The sequence below is a fragment of the Schistocerca nitens genome, chromosome 9, assembly GCF_023898315.1.
Source record: "Schistocerca nitens isolate TAMUIC-IGC-003100 chromosome 9, iqSchNite1.1, whole genome shotgun sequence".
Lineage (NCBI taxonomy): Eukaryota > Metazoa > Arthropoda > Insecta > Orthoptera > Acrididae > Schistocerca > Schistocerca nitens.
In genome coordinates, this window is record NC_064622.1 from 301,053,038 (window position 1) to 301,067,914 (window position 14,877).

The 14,877-nt window shown below is 45.1% G+C and overlaps 1 protein-coding gene across 1 annotated transcript in view; it reads left to right on the forward strand.

The window, feature by feature from the left end:
• The window catches only part of LOC126203148 (uncharacterized), a 58,453-nt gene extending 44,287 nt beyond the window's left edge, over nt 1–14,166 (forward strand). Inside the window, exon 3 of the mRNA XM_049937391.1 lies at nt 13,063–14,166. Coding sequence (XP_049793348.1) covers nt 13,063–13,679 — 617 coding nt within the window. The 3' untranslated portion in view covers nt 13,680–14,166. The remainder of the gene's footprint in view (nt 1–13,062) is intronic.
• Nucleotides 14,167–14,877: the final 711 nt, after the last annotated feature.

Here is a 14,877-nt window from a genome sequence, read left to right on the forward strand (position 1 = left end):
AGACCCACCATACTTGCTCCGGACACTGCGAGAGGGCTGTACAAGCAATGATCACACGCACGGCACAGCGGACACACCAGGAACCGCGGTGTTGGCCGTCGAATGGCGCTAGCTGCGCAGCATTTGTGCACCGCCGCCGTCAGTGTCAGCCAGTTTGCCGTGGCATACGGAGCTCCATCGCAGTCTTTAACACTGGTAGCATGCCGCGACAGCGTGGACGTGAACCGTATGTGCAGTTGACGGACTTTGAGCGAGGGCGTATAGTGGGCATGCGGGAGGCCGGGTGGACGTACCGCCGAATTGCTCAACACGTGGGGCGTGAGGTCTCCACAGTACATCGATGTTGTCGCCAGTGGTCGGCGGAAGGTGCACGTGCCCGTCGACCTGGGACCGGACCGCAGCGACGCACGGATGCACGCCAAGACCGTAGGATCCTACGCAGTGCCGTAGGGGACCGCACCGCCACTTCCCAGCAAATTAGGGACACTGTTGCTCCTGGGGTATCGGCGAGGACCATTCGCAACCGTCTCCATGAAGCTGGGCTACGGTCCCGCACACCGTTAGGCCGTCTTCCGCTCACGCCCCAACATCGTGCAGCCCGCCTCCAGTGGTGTCGCGACAGGCGTGAATGGAGGGACGAATGGAGACGTGTCGTCTTCAGCGATGAGAGTCGCTTCTGCCTTGGTGCCAATGACGGTCGTATGCGTGTTTGGCGCCGTGCAGGTGAGCGCCACAATCAGAACTGCATACGACCGAGGCACACAGGGCCAACACCCGGCATCATGGTATGGGGAGCATCTCCTACACTGGCCGTACACCACTGGTGATCGTCGAGGGGACACTGAATAGTGCACGGTACATCCAAACCGTCATCGAACCCATCGTTCTACCATTCCTAGACCGGCAAGGGAACTTGCTGTTCCAACAGGACAATGCACGTCCGCATGCATCCCGTGCCACCCAACGTGCTCTAGAAGGTGTAAGTCAACTACCCTGGCCAGCAAGATCTCCGGATCTGTCCCCCATTGAGCATGTTTGGGACTGGATGAAGCGTCGTCTCACGCGGTCTGCACGTCCAGCACGAACGCTGGTCCAACTGAGGCGCCAGGTGGAAATGGCATGGCAAGCCGATCCACAGGACTACATCCAGCATCTCTACGATCGTCTGCATGGGAGAATAGCAGCCTGCATTGCTGCGAAAGGTGGATATACACTGTACTAGTGCCGACATTGTGCATGCTCTGTTGCCTGTGTCTATGTGGCTGTGGTTCTGTCAGTGTGATCATGTGATGTATCTGACACCAGGAATGTGTCAATAAAGTTTCCCCTTCCTGGGACAATGAATTCACGGTGTTCTTATTTCAATTTCCAGGAGTGTAGTTACATTTTAGACACTACATTCACGCTAATACACTCACTGTCCAGCCACAAGAATGTGACAGCGTGTGAAAAGCCTGAATAACCTCCTTTTTGCAGTGCGGACTGCTGCAAGATGTGGAGGAAGAGAGTCAATGAGGCTCCAGAAAGTAGTGACAGGGATGTGAGACCATGCCGACTCAAGCGCCGTATCCAGCTGTGCTCGGTTTCTCGCTAGAGGATCCATGACGTGAACAGCCTGACCGAAGTGGTCCCACAGACTCCTGATTCGGTTCAAATCCCGGGAGTTTGGTGGCCAGGGGTGTCTTCCAACCACTCACGTACACTGCGAGCTGTGTGACACGTTGTATTGTCCTGCTGGAAAATGCCGTCGTACAGTGTAAAAAATAATTGCCTGTAGGGCTGGACATTGTCCCCAATGATAGACGCATACTTATTTTGATCCACTGTGGCTTCCAGAAAGACGAAATCAAGCAGGGAATGCCACGAAAGCATTTATCAGATGAAAACGTTCCCTCTTCCAGCCTGGAACCTTCCGAAGGTTGTTGCAGTGTGTTTGATTTCAGACGTTCCAACCGATTGAACTAAAAACGTGATTCATCTGAAAAGACAACCTGTGGCCACTCATTGGACGTGTGCAACCTACAGCCTTCGTCGCCGATGAACAGGAGTCAGCATGGGTACCTAAACTAAGGGCCTGATGAGGATGCCCATTCGTAGCAACGTTCGCTGAACAGTCACTGAAGATGCACGTCTATTCAGCTGTACGTATCACCGCAGCCGTCTTTCATCCCTGCTATCCACGGCCTGTAGTGCATCACCGTTGTCTCGATAGTATACCGTACATGGTATACTTTAACCACGACGGCACGGAACAGTTTACAAACTTATCCGTTTGGAAAATGCTTCCACCCTTGCCCGGGAAGCCAATGATCATGCTCTTTCGGACGTCATAAAAATCGCTCCATCCCCCTATTACGACAACGAACGCACTGTTTTCCGCGTCCCCCAACAGGCTTTACATACCCTCCACTGCTAGTGCTGACACTCGCGTTCTGTGAGCGGTTATTTCACCTTGATGTGGAACGTAGGTGGCAGTCACAGTAATGTGACTGGACCGTGTAGTAGATGCCCAACAGCTGTGTATAATCAAATGGTTGAAATGGCTCTGAGCACTATGGGACTTAACTTCTGAGATCATCAGAACTTAGAACTACTTAAACCTAGCTAACCTAAGGACAACACACACATCCATGCCCGAGACAGAATTCGAACCTGCGACCGTAGCGGTCGTGCGGTTCCAGACTGCAGCGCATAGAACCGCTCGGCCACCCCGCCCGGCACGAATAATCGAAACCTTTCCTATTTAGATGGCTATACCTATGCAACTTTCTCACCAACAATTTGCATTTTACACCGTAAGCTGGAAAGCACTAATCCACGGTGCCATACAGTTACGAGCTAGCAGATGAGAAACCTCGCGACCGCAGAACTCTTCATCGTTAAGGTTGGGAAGCAGGGGCAGAAGAGGTGATGCGGCACTGTTTCTGATAGCCAGTTTATGCACCATTGTCTTAGGTTAAATTGCAAACACAGTTGATATGGAATGAAAGATAAAAGACACTCTTGATGATGACCTTACTGAGTGGTTAATATCTGATGTGTGAAAGTCTTATAACAACTGAGCACTTTCATTTCAGCCAATATCACTTCATGTGACTCTAAAATCTGTCACGATACTGAAGTACAGACGGAGAAGCATCATGTCTTCCCACGTACACTATCATCTGGGTACAACACTATCCCGCACTGAACCATAATTTCAATCTACATGCGATTCTTAAAACTTTTAAGCATTCTTTGAAGCTTCAGCAAGTGGTTTCCGTGTTCACGATCAGCAATTTGCCCACTGTCTTTTTTTTACTATTATAATGATATTTGCATACGTTGCTTTTTACATCTCATACCTATGATCATAGATATAAGGCACTAACGAAACTCAGAGCTCTTTCACTGTACTGGCGAGCCACAGTACGACATTAACGTAAACATTAGATTATAATTTCAGCATTAATATATTACCTGATTCCTTCCACCAAAGTGTGTCAAACTCCAGGTCCAAGAGGCATATCGGTGAGATACATTAGTGCCATGTCTGTACTTGATTGTGTCTGTAGAGGCCATCGACGATCGATACCTGATAGCTGTATTAAATCATGAAATGTATTTGCAGATTGCGAATATAGTACTACAGAACACTTTAGTGGGAAAATATGAGAATTTGTGCCGGATCGGGGTTCGAACCAGAATTTCCCACTTGTCACGAGCTGCCACGTTAAGCACCTCGACTCCTGGTACGGATAGAGATTTCTGTCGGTCCTGGAAGCGTGCTCATCTTTAGTGTTGACACCAGACCCGGTACGTAGATATTGAGAGATTATTTGAAAAATATGGACATGTCACGTAATCGTATATGACACCATTATCACCACCTGGCAGTCTGAAAGGCTCCTCATGGTGGGTCTCCATTTGGCCGGCTCGTCGAATCGTGCAATATCCAGATTTGTGGGGCATTCGCATGTGTCAATGGCCTGATGTTGGACTACATGGAAAGTGAAAAAATGTTCAAAATGTGTGTGAAATCTTATGGGACTTAACTGCTAAGGTCATCAGTCCCTAAGCTTGTTGTTGTTGTTGTGGTCTTCAGTCCTGAGACTGGTTTGATGCTGCACTCCATGCTACCCTATCCTGTGCAAGCTTCTTCATCTCCCAGTAGTAACTGCAACCTACATCCTTCTCAGTCTGCTTAGTGTATTCATCTCTTGGTCTCCCTCTACGAAATTTACCCTCCAAGCTGCCCTCCAATACTAAATTGGTGATCCCTTGGTGCCTCAGAATATGCCCTACCAACCGATCCCTTCTTCTAGTCAAGTTTTGTCACAAATTTCTTTTCTCTCCAATTCTGTTCAATACCTCCTCATTAGTTATGTGATCTACCCATCTAATCTTCATCATTCTTCTGTAGCACCAAGTTTCGAAAGCTTCTATTCTCTTCTTGTCTAAACTATTTATCGTCCACGTTTCACTTCCATACATGGCTACACTCCATACAAATACTCTCAGAAACGACTTCCTGACACTTAAATCTATACTCGACGTTAACAAATTTCTCTACTTCAGAAACACTTTCCTTGCCATTGCCAGTCTACATTTTATATCCTCTCTAATTCGACCATCATCAGTTATTTTACTCCCCAAATAGCAAAACTCCTTTACCACTTTAAGCGTCTTGTTTCCTAATTTAATTCCCGCAGCATCACCCGATTTAATTCGACTACATTCCATTACCCTCCTTTTACTTTTGTTGATGTTCATCTTATATCCTCCTTTCAAGACACTGTCCATTCCGTTCAGCTGCTCTTACACGTCCTTTGCTGTCTCTGACAGAATTACGATGTCATCGGCAACCGTCAAACTTTTTATTTCATCTCCATGGATTTTATTTCTACTCCGAATTTTTCTTTTGCTTCCTTTCCTGCTTGCTCAATATAAGATTTAATAACATCGGGGATAGGCTGCAACCCTGTCTCATTCCCTTCCCAACCACTGCTTCCCTTTGATGTCCCTCGACTCTTATTATTTGAAAACGATGGACTTTCTTTCACTATGTAGGTGGGGGACGACAAAATATTTGGGCATGTGATGCAAGGAGTTGGATACTGAAATTTTTTGGACATACCTTGCAGCAACGAAAAACGCCTTTCCTTTACTGAATTCCACTCGCTTACCAGCATATCTGTTGGGGTCTTTTCCCATTTTCTGACCATTCAAAACGGACTACCCCTCTTTGTATTTTTTTCGATGTCCTCTCTGAGTCTGACCTAGAAAGGATCCCACATCGCGGAGCAGTACTCTATAAGTGGAAGCACTACCTTAGGCTAGGCACTCTCTTTAGTCGAGTTGTTGAACCGTATTCTGCCAAAAATACGTATTCGTTGGTTCCGTTGGATTAACTAACAAGGTTAACTAATGACTGTAGCAATAGGAATGACGTCCTTCCACAAAGCAAAAATATAAATAAAAGTTTTCCAAATCATGGAAATCATTAGCACTAGAAATGAGAGATGCTTTTACGTTTATATGTGGTATCGTTGCAACGGCCTTGCCGCAGTGGTTACACCGGTTCCCGTGAGATCACCGAAGTTACGCGCTGTCGGGCGTGGTCGGCCCTTGCATAGGTGACCATCCAGGCCGCCATGCGCTGTTGCAATTTTTCGGGGTGCACTCAGCCTCGTGATGCCAATTGAGGAGCTACTCCACCGAATAGTAGCGGCTCCAGTCAAAGGAAACCATCTTACGACCGGGAGTGCGGTGTGCTGACCCCAAGCCCCTCCTATCCGCAGCCTCTACCGAGGATGACACGGCGGTCCTATGGTCCCGGTAGGCCACTAGTGGCCTGAAATCGGAGTGCTTTTTATGTGGTATCGTGGAAATTGGCAGTTTAGGAGGGTTATAAATTAGACAGAGTAATCTGTTGTTTCCATCGTAATGAGTGAACTTGCAGCTATATGTACCTTTCGTTAGTCTATTCAGGGAATCATCTGCGTATGTTATGAATGTCATCATCAGCTTTCACTCCCCCTGCCTGACGATCCCTTGACGATCATTTAAAACAGCATCATTAGTACACTCAGCAGACAATTTAGCATATGCGAAAGCTCTCACACTTCACCCATTCATAAAAATATACATGGCTATGTTATCTGAACATTGATATTCTCAACGTATGTAGTTGACTCCTTGAATAGTAGGAGTAAGACTACCCCGTCGTCTTGTGGTCTTCCTGGAATAGTTCAAAAATGGTTCAAATGGCTCTGAGCACTATGGGACTTAACTTCTGTGGTCATCAGTCCCCTAGAACTTAGAACTACTTAAACCTAACTAACCTAAGGACATCACGCACATCCATGCCCGAGGCAGGATTCGAACCTGCTATCGTAGCGGTCGCGCGGTTCCAGACTGTAGCGCCTAGAACCGCTCGGCCACTCCGGCCGGCCTGGAATAGTCGCAGAGTGTTTTATTTTCGAACGTTTCTCTCTGGACGCACCCGTTTAATTGAAGAAGGGTAACCTGTCGTCAATGAACAGCAGGTGGCTGTCATTACTGCCGTGTACGTTACAGAGTTTCCCAGTGATGCATCGAGGAGGCTTCGAATGACCGCAAACAGTGGAGTTAACTGAGCAGTTGTGGTAGATGCTGGTTGTGATGGACCCTAGTTTATTCGGACGTTGAACATTTCCACCGCAACTTATCTGTTGGCTTAGAAGCAATGTCATAGCTAATTCACCCCCTACATCAACGGCATACGACTGCCTAGTTTTTCTATTATTTACAATAGTGTCTTTAGTCCAGCATACCCATCGCCATAGGGGCACACGAGTAGTCCACAAACTTGGCAGATTCAGAAAAAATGGACTGATAGCCGATTATTATACTTTATTTTTTAACTTCTATAAACTGTCTCGTTTATCCATGACAGCAGTGAGCGAAATGCGTACAAACAGCCTGTCATTTCTATGTATTGATTTACCCATGAAGTACTTCATTAGCCTCGTACTTTGTACGTCACGTTCCGGAGGTAGCAAAACAACAATTCGGCTACACGGCGTAGCATTCCATAGTCCATGTTAGATGAATGGCATAACGGTCGTTTTCTCTTTTCACAAGGATGTTCTATCACGAATGGCGCGCTAATTTATCTTCATTTGCTGTCACCTCTGTTCGAAACCGACGCTGTACGCAGTCCCATTCAGGTTGCTCGGCAAGGTAGCAGGCTACACGGACTTAGAGGAGACAGCTTGGTAGAAAGCCGTGCGACTGTTGGCAGACACAGTAATGCACGGCCGAGCGCCTCCAGCGAGGCGAACCGCTTCCCGCCATTAAGCTGTTAGCTGCCACAGTGACGTGTTTGTTCCCGCGCACTGCCGGCAAATTCCTCCTAATGGTTCCCTCGCAGCCAGCACTAACGAGTCCTCGGTGTTCAACAGAACGCTGACAAAGCTCCACTGTCCATTATATATGTGCTCCTCCTGAATCACCAGACTGCTGCGACCGTTGCAGCCGCGTGGTTCCGGACTGAAGCGCCTAGAACTGCTGGGCCACTGCGGCCGTCGAACTGATCTTTCCGACCGTTATTAACAGAGTCTTAGTGACTATGTTGAAAAATAGTGCCATGTTTCTGTGTCACTGTGAAGTGTAGTTTAGCATTCGATTTAAGTTACTTGGCCCGTCATAATAATGTGTAACTTACTTTTTGCAGTCCCCTCGTAGAAAACAATCTATCTGTCATCTCTGGGAACATGTGGCGCATATTCGTGGCTGGGTTCTGTGCCCATTCTCTCCCTCCGCCCCCACCAAAATATAATTTTCTATTATCCCATTTTAAACGTGAAATATTTTAATACATTAAGAAAAGTTATTTATTTCCAGTTGGATTTAATACATCACTTCTGCATAACTAGAAAGAAAATGTAATTCAAAAAATGCATCATTTTAAAAATATTCGACCGGAAAATTCGTCTTACTTGTACCATGATATTAAATTCAGAATTACAGTGGCGTGCAAAACTGAGAAACGAAAGTAACTTCGCATGATGTGCCACTGATAGCTCGATGAAATTTGTACTTTACGTAGAAAGAATAGCTACATTATACTACAGAAGGTAACACAATGAGGCTAACAGAAATTCACATGTATAAAAAGACAATAATTACACTAAAGTCGCCGCGATTTATGATGGCCTCCTGGACATTAAAAAAGACGGGACACGGTTCTTAATGTGGTATATGATGACTACAGGCGGCAGTGCAATGCACTGCAACGGGCTCCTGCAGTGGCCACAAAAAGATGCATGTGGATGTGGTATAATACTTTTCCCCAACGCAGTCCACATGTGGTCGAAAGGATTTAAGGCGGGGGAACTCTCAGGCCAGTCCATTCGCCGGATATCCTTCCGTTCCAAGAGCTAACCTGCGCTGTTTGACGCGGTCGCGCATTGTCGCCCTTAAAAATGAATTCAGGGCCGAAAGCACCTCTGAAAAGATGCGCATGGGAAATGAAAATACAGTGTCACAGTAACCTTGACCGGTGGACGTACCGTGTTCAAAGACTTGAAGGTCAGAAACTTCCTGGCAGATTAAAATTGTGTGCCGGACCGAGACTCGAACTCGGGACCTTTACCTTTCGCGGGAAATTGCTGTACCACCTGAGCTACCAGAGCACGATTCACGTCCCACGTTGGTAGAGCACTCGCCCGCGAAAAGCAAAAGTCCCGAGTTCGAGTCTCGGTCCGGCACACAGTTTTAATCTGCCAGGAAATTTCATATCAGCGCACACTCCGCTGCAGAGTGATGATCTCATTCTGGATATTTGGTCAGTGCGTCAATGCATCATTAAAACCTTCCATACCATAACACCGGATCGCCAAAACGATTATGATCGACGACGTTCCTAGGTGTAGTACGTGTACCCACTTCTCGCCCCACGATCGTACGTCCAGAATCACTATGCAGACAGTACCTGCTCTCACCGGAAAATGGCACGTGACCCCGCTACTCTTTGTTCCAGTTCCTACGCTCTTGGCCCCATCGCATGGTATAACCACCGGTCAACATTATTTGCCACTGTACTCGTTCCCTATGTGCGTCTTTTCAGAGATGCATTCGAACTTGATGTCATTTGCATGGATGACAATGCACGACAGCATCGGTCAGCGCAGGTGAAAAAACTCTCGGAACGAGAGGATATTCGCCACACATGTATGCGGACTAAGGCTGTCTGCCAATGAACGTAGGGAGTATTGCATCCTTCTGTGATTTTAGTCTCCGCTTAGAAAGTTCAGGCTATTATTTATTTTTCTTAGAGGGGGCGGGTTTTCCTTTCTGTTCTGCTCAAAGCAACTTCCAGATATGCCAGTTGTACTTGTGAAGTCACGAACCATGTCACATTTGTTATTGGTGAGAGAATTTAGAACCTATGCCACGTTTGTTGAAATATCCTCCGTATTGCTGTGGTGTATGTATGGACGCTCTATACCTTTATTTCACTTAATATATTGTTCAAGAGTTGGTGTTACAGCTTTACCTTATTAATGTGTGTGCAACAACTGTGTTCGTCTCAATCTCATACTGTCCGTTAATTACACTGCTAACAGGTTATGGGGACAGGCTGTATATTTCGTCGTAAAAAAAAGATCAGTGAGTGAAAATTAGCACCAGCGCGCGGCCTTTCGGAACGTTGTAATTGCCACTCCAGTTATTTCTCTAAACATCAATTCATAGATTATGGTTGGGAAAATGAGGGGAAGAGAATTTTGAAGTACTTAGGACAACTGTGCCACTGTTTTTGTATATCCATCCTTTTGACTGGAGGTCTTGGGAACTACGGCCGTTCACTGTTGTTAGAAAACGAAACGTCCACATTCGTCCTTATGATCTTATTTATTGTGTAGCTACTAGTTTCGACGCTTCAGTGCGCCATCTTCAGGCCTTACTTGATGCTGAAGGTGATATCACGATCCATATATACGCCGCATCAGTGGCCAAAATAACTAATTTACGCAGAATATCTGTAACTGTGATGTCAGCACTCCAACCATCAACTGATAACTGACTGGATTAACATTCATTATGCAACATCCAAATATATGTGTCAGCGAATTGAAGTACTCCTGCCAAGTCCTTCCGCAATATCGCAGAAGGAACGTCCACCTTCTCGTAGACCTATTACACACCTCGTTCAAACTCAGTGAGGTGTTGATAATGGCATCTTTGTCGCCTTAAAGGTAGTCCTGACTAACATCAACTGCCGGCCGAGGTGGCCGAGCGGTTCTAGGCGCTACAGTCTGGAACCGCGCCGCCGCTACGGTCGCAGGTTCGAGTCCTGCCTCGGGCATGGATGTGTGTGATGTCCTTAGGTTAGTTAGGTTTAAGTAGTTCTAAGTTCTAGGGGACTGATGAGCTTAGAAGTTAAGTCCCATAGTGTTAAGAGCCATTTGAACCATTTTGAACTAACACCAACTCACCACGTCCAATCTCAAAGGTAACTAACACTCACGACCTTTACAGCGTGTTTTTAAAGCAAACTTGATTTGTATTCTCATAGTCAGTGTGTTTGTCGTATATTTTCCAATCCTCGTCTCCCCTACAATTTTTTGCCGTCTGCGACTCCCTATAGTACTATGTAAGTTATTCCCTCATATCTTAATAAATGTCATGGAAGCTATATCCACCTGTCTTAACACATACCGTTTTCCAATCGTTCCATTCTTCGTTATTTGTACGGAGACCTTCTTCATTTCCTATCATCCTACTTTGTGTTATACTACTATAAGAAATATGTGAACATTATTCGAATATGAATACGTCCATATCCACACAGTTAGAAGATAGTTAAGATAGGAAAAGGGTGGAGGAACGCGCCAAGGTGAGTTATCGGATCAAAATGCTCTGTTGTGTCAGCTCGCGAACTTCGTGCATCCTTTGTTGAAGAGTCTAGGAATTCTAACTCTTATTCTCCTGTACACATACACCCCCACGAGGTTTGTAGCTCAGTGAATATTCGACATATAAACTGCTTGCACTTGGATAACACTTCCGTAAGTATTAGACAGAAAGATGTGCTCTATTCTCTAGGTTCCATTTCCAATAGGGTTTCTACAAGACTAAGAAATTGAGAGATAAATAGCAGATTCCCGGAAATAGTTCGAAAGGCTTCCTTGTGGCAAAGATCTTTCGTTGTTTACAGGAGAGAAGAAAGATTAGGGATTGACGGTCCGTGGACGACGGGGCCATAAAAGAAAGTCTCCATAGTCTCAGTTTCGTGAACCATCTCAGCATTTACCTTAAGCGGTTTAGTGAAATTACGAAAAACAAAATCTTGAAATATGAACTAGGATCTGAACCACTGTCCTCCCAGATGTAACTCTAGTGTCTTAACCAATGTGCCAATAGACCTAGTGTCTACTAAAACTTTTTTAAAAAATGCCATATTGATCCAACATTGAACTATGATACTGAGGCCCCTATTGCAAAATACTTGAGGCAATCCTTGCAGAATAAGAAATTAGATTTAGAGTAATGCTTTTCGCATTCTAGCTCTATATCAAAGACACTTCTACAATTTATAAGATATTTCTGAGGTTAAAAAGGTTGGTGTTCAAACCTGTTCATTATACGAGGGCCGTTCAGAAAGTAACCTCCGGTTGATTTAAAAAATACACCAAGTTAAATAAAAATATTTTAGTATATACATCTTACAACTACATCTTTGCACTATTTTTCTACATAGTCTCCATAGCGATTGAGGCACTTATCGTATCTCTTCACAAGCTTTGAAATTCCTTCTGCATAAAAATCACCCGCTTGTGCCTGGAGCCAGCCTGTGACCGCATCTTTGAGCTCTTCGTCGTCATCAAACCGCTGTGACCCGAGCCATTTCTTCAAATGCATGAAGAGGTGATAATCACTTGGCGCTAGGTCTGGGCTGTAAGGTGGATGGTTGATAACGTCCCACTTGAAGGACTCAAGAATGGCCGTTGTTCTGCGAGCAGAGTGAGGACGGTCGTTATCGTGCAAAAAAACGATTCCGGAAGTCAGCATACCACGGCGTTTGTTCTGTATAGCCCGTCGTAACTTTTTTATTGTTTCACAGTACACGTCTTGATTAATGGTCGTACCACGTTCCATGAATTCAACCAACAACACCCCTTTGGCATCCCAAAACACCGTTGCCATCAGTTTTCTGGCAGAAAAATCTTGCGAGGCTTTTCTTGGTTTGGTAGGCGAATTTGAATGTGCCCACATCTTTGATTGTTCTTTTGTCTCAGGGTTCACGTACTTAATCCCGGTTTCGTCACCGGTCACGATTCTGTTTAACAATGGTTCTCCTTCGTCCTCATAACGTGACAGAAAGTCTAATGCAGAGGTCATACTTTGAGTTTTGTGGTGGTCGGTAAGAATTTTGGGCACCCATCGTGCACAGAACTTACGGTAACCCAATCTTGCTGTCACTATCTCGTACAAGAGAGTCTTAGAAATCTGTGGAAAACCAGTAGACAACTCCGACATTGAGAAACGTCGATTTTCACGAACTTTTGCATCAACTGTCTGAACGAGTTCGTCAGTCACCAATGATGGTCTACCACTCCTCTCTTCATCATGAACGTTTTCTCGTCCACTTTTAAATAAACGTACCCATTCACGGACAACTCCTTCACTCATAAGTCTTAGTCCGTACACGGCACAAAGCTCACGATGAATAGCTGCTGCAGAATATCCTTTGGCTGTAAAAAACTTTATGACAGCACGCACTTCACATTTGGCGGGGTTTTCTATTGCAGCACACATTTCAAACTGCCACAAAAACTAAACTAGCGCAGGTACGACGTTCACTCGACCACGGCTTGATGCCGACTGACCTGTTGAGTGCGTGAACGCACAGATGGCGTCGCTACTCCCCCCAAAACCCGCACTGTGACCAATCGGAGGTTACTTTCTGAACCGCCCTCGTATGTACATAGTGCTGTTTATTAAATACTAACATAGTTGTACATTATGGCTATGTTGATAGTAAATATTTACGCAAGTACCACATTGAAATACTGAAATTTCTTTTTTTGTTCACAGCACTGGACTACGATTCCTATGACGCTTACCGGGGTTATCCCCTCACGGGTTATGGCGGCTATGGTGGTTACAGAGGTTATGGCAGCAGTGGCTATGGAGGCTATGGTGGATACAGGGGCTCTGGAGGGTACGGTGGTTATGGAGGATATGGTGGGTATGGTGGGTACAGTGGATATGGAGGCTATGATGGTTATGGTACCACTGGATACGGTGGATATGGAGGCAGTGGGGGCTATGGTGGCTACAGACCCTCTGGAGGCTATGGAGGATACGGTGGGTATAGGCCATCTGTAGGTTATGGTGGCTACAGACCGTCTGGTGGCTATGGTGGTTACGGAGGATCTGGTGGCTACAGACCAACTGGCGGATATGGTGGCTATGGAGGATATGGTGGATATGATGGCTATGGAGGTAGCTATGGGGGGTATGGCGGTTATGGTGGATCAAGTGGTTATGGTGGATCAGGTGGGTACGGTGGCTACGGTGGATCGGGTAGCTCTGGTGGATATGGAGGCTACAGACCTGGAGGATATGGTCTGTACAGCGGCGGATATGGTGGCTACAGAGGATATGGCAGCACCTACGGGGGTTACTCCAGCCCTTACCGTGGTCCCTGAGCTACTGATGCCTTAGTGTACAGAGCACGAAATGTCTGCGATCTACGAGACACAAGACTGCATGTTCAGTGTTCTGTGTTGTGTGATAGAGGCTAACACAAATTTCCAAGCAGTTCTTCTCTTCAATGTGGGCGTCTGACAACCGCACGTTGTGTCCTATGACGGAAGCAAAGATTATTCTCCACAAATGTCGTTCTTCCGTTCACCTTCCAGGAAAAAAGTTGAAGTTCAGTTGCTGAAAATCGTTAATTTATTACTTTTACACAGACTACTTGTTGCAATTCGTGACCTAAGCTTTGCATTATGACTACGTTGATAACGAGTATTAACGTATATTACAACAGAACTCAGCGCTATCGGATGTTCTAATATCCAAATGAATGTACGTAATTCTAATACGCTTTAAACTGTCATGTACTCAACATCGAAACCATTATTTAAGTAATAATACAGTTTTGTAACAACAGTAATAAAAAGTTGTAACCTACTGTTATTTTGTTTTATTCTGTTAAACGCTTGTTTGCCGCTGGAGCAATCCACGCAATTTACCAGAAATATAAACAATACAATATCCCTTACACCAAACAGACTAGATTATAGAAAACAGACTAGATTATAGAAAAACAAATATGAAAATGTATCATCTGTAGATTTCAAGTGAAATGGTCCTCAAGGATGTGGAACAAGTAAAACATATAAAAATATTTTCACTTAAAATGTAAAGAATTCGTGCATAAGTCAGAACATGATGCTGTATTCTCTATTCCATTCCTAGAAAGTGTTCAACCGCATTTTATAAATGTAGTAATTAAAAGCTACTATTAATGCAACCCAAACGTCCACAGAAGCAGAAAACTGCTATATTTCTATGAAGGTAGCTTTTACATCCTTTCTAATTAGTACTTGCTCAACAGAGCTCTGTATACCACAAATGTTGCAGCGCAATAAGAAATAACAATTAACGATTATTAAGAGTGCGTTCCAAATGGTACTTCGGTACAGTTTCATGCATGGCACTTCTTATCCTAAACCTAATAAAATGAAACCTTATAACTATGCTGTCTCTAGGCAGTATATGTTATAGTCCTTGTGACTGAGTGTTATTATGCAGAAACTCTTACTGGTTCTAGTTCTCCGTAAACAGCAACTGCTAAATTGGAAAGTAGTTGACATGGTCATTCCTTTAAAACCTCTAGAC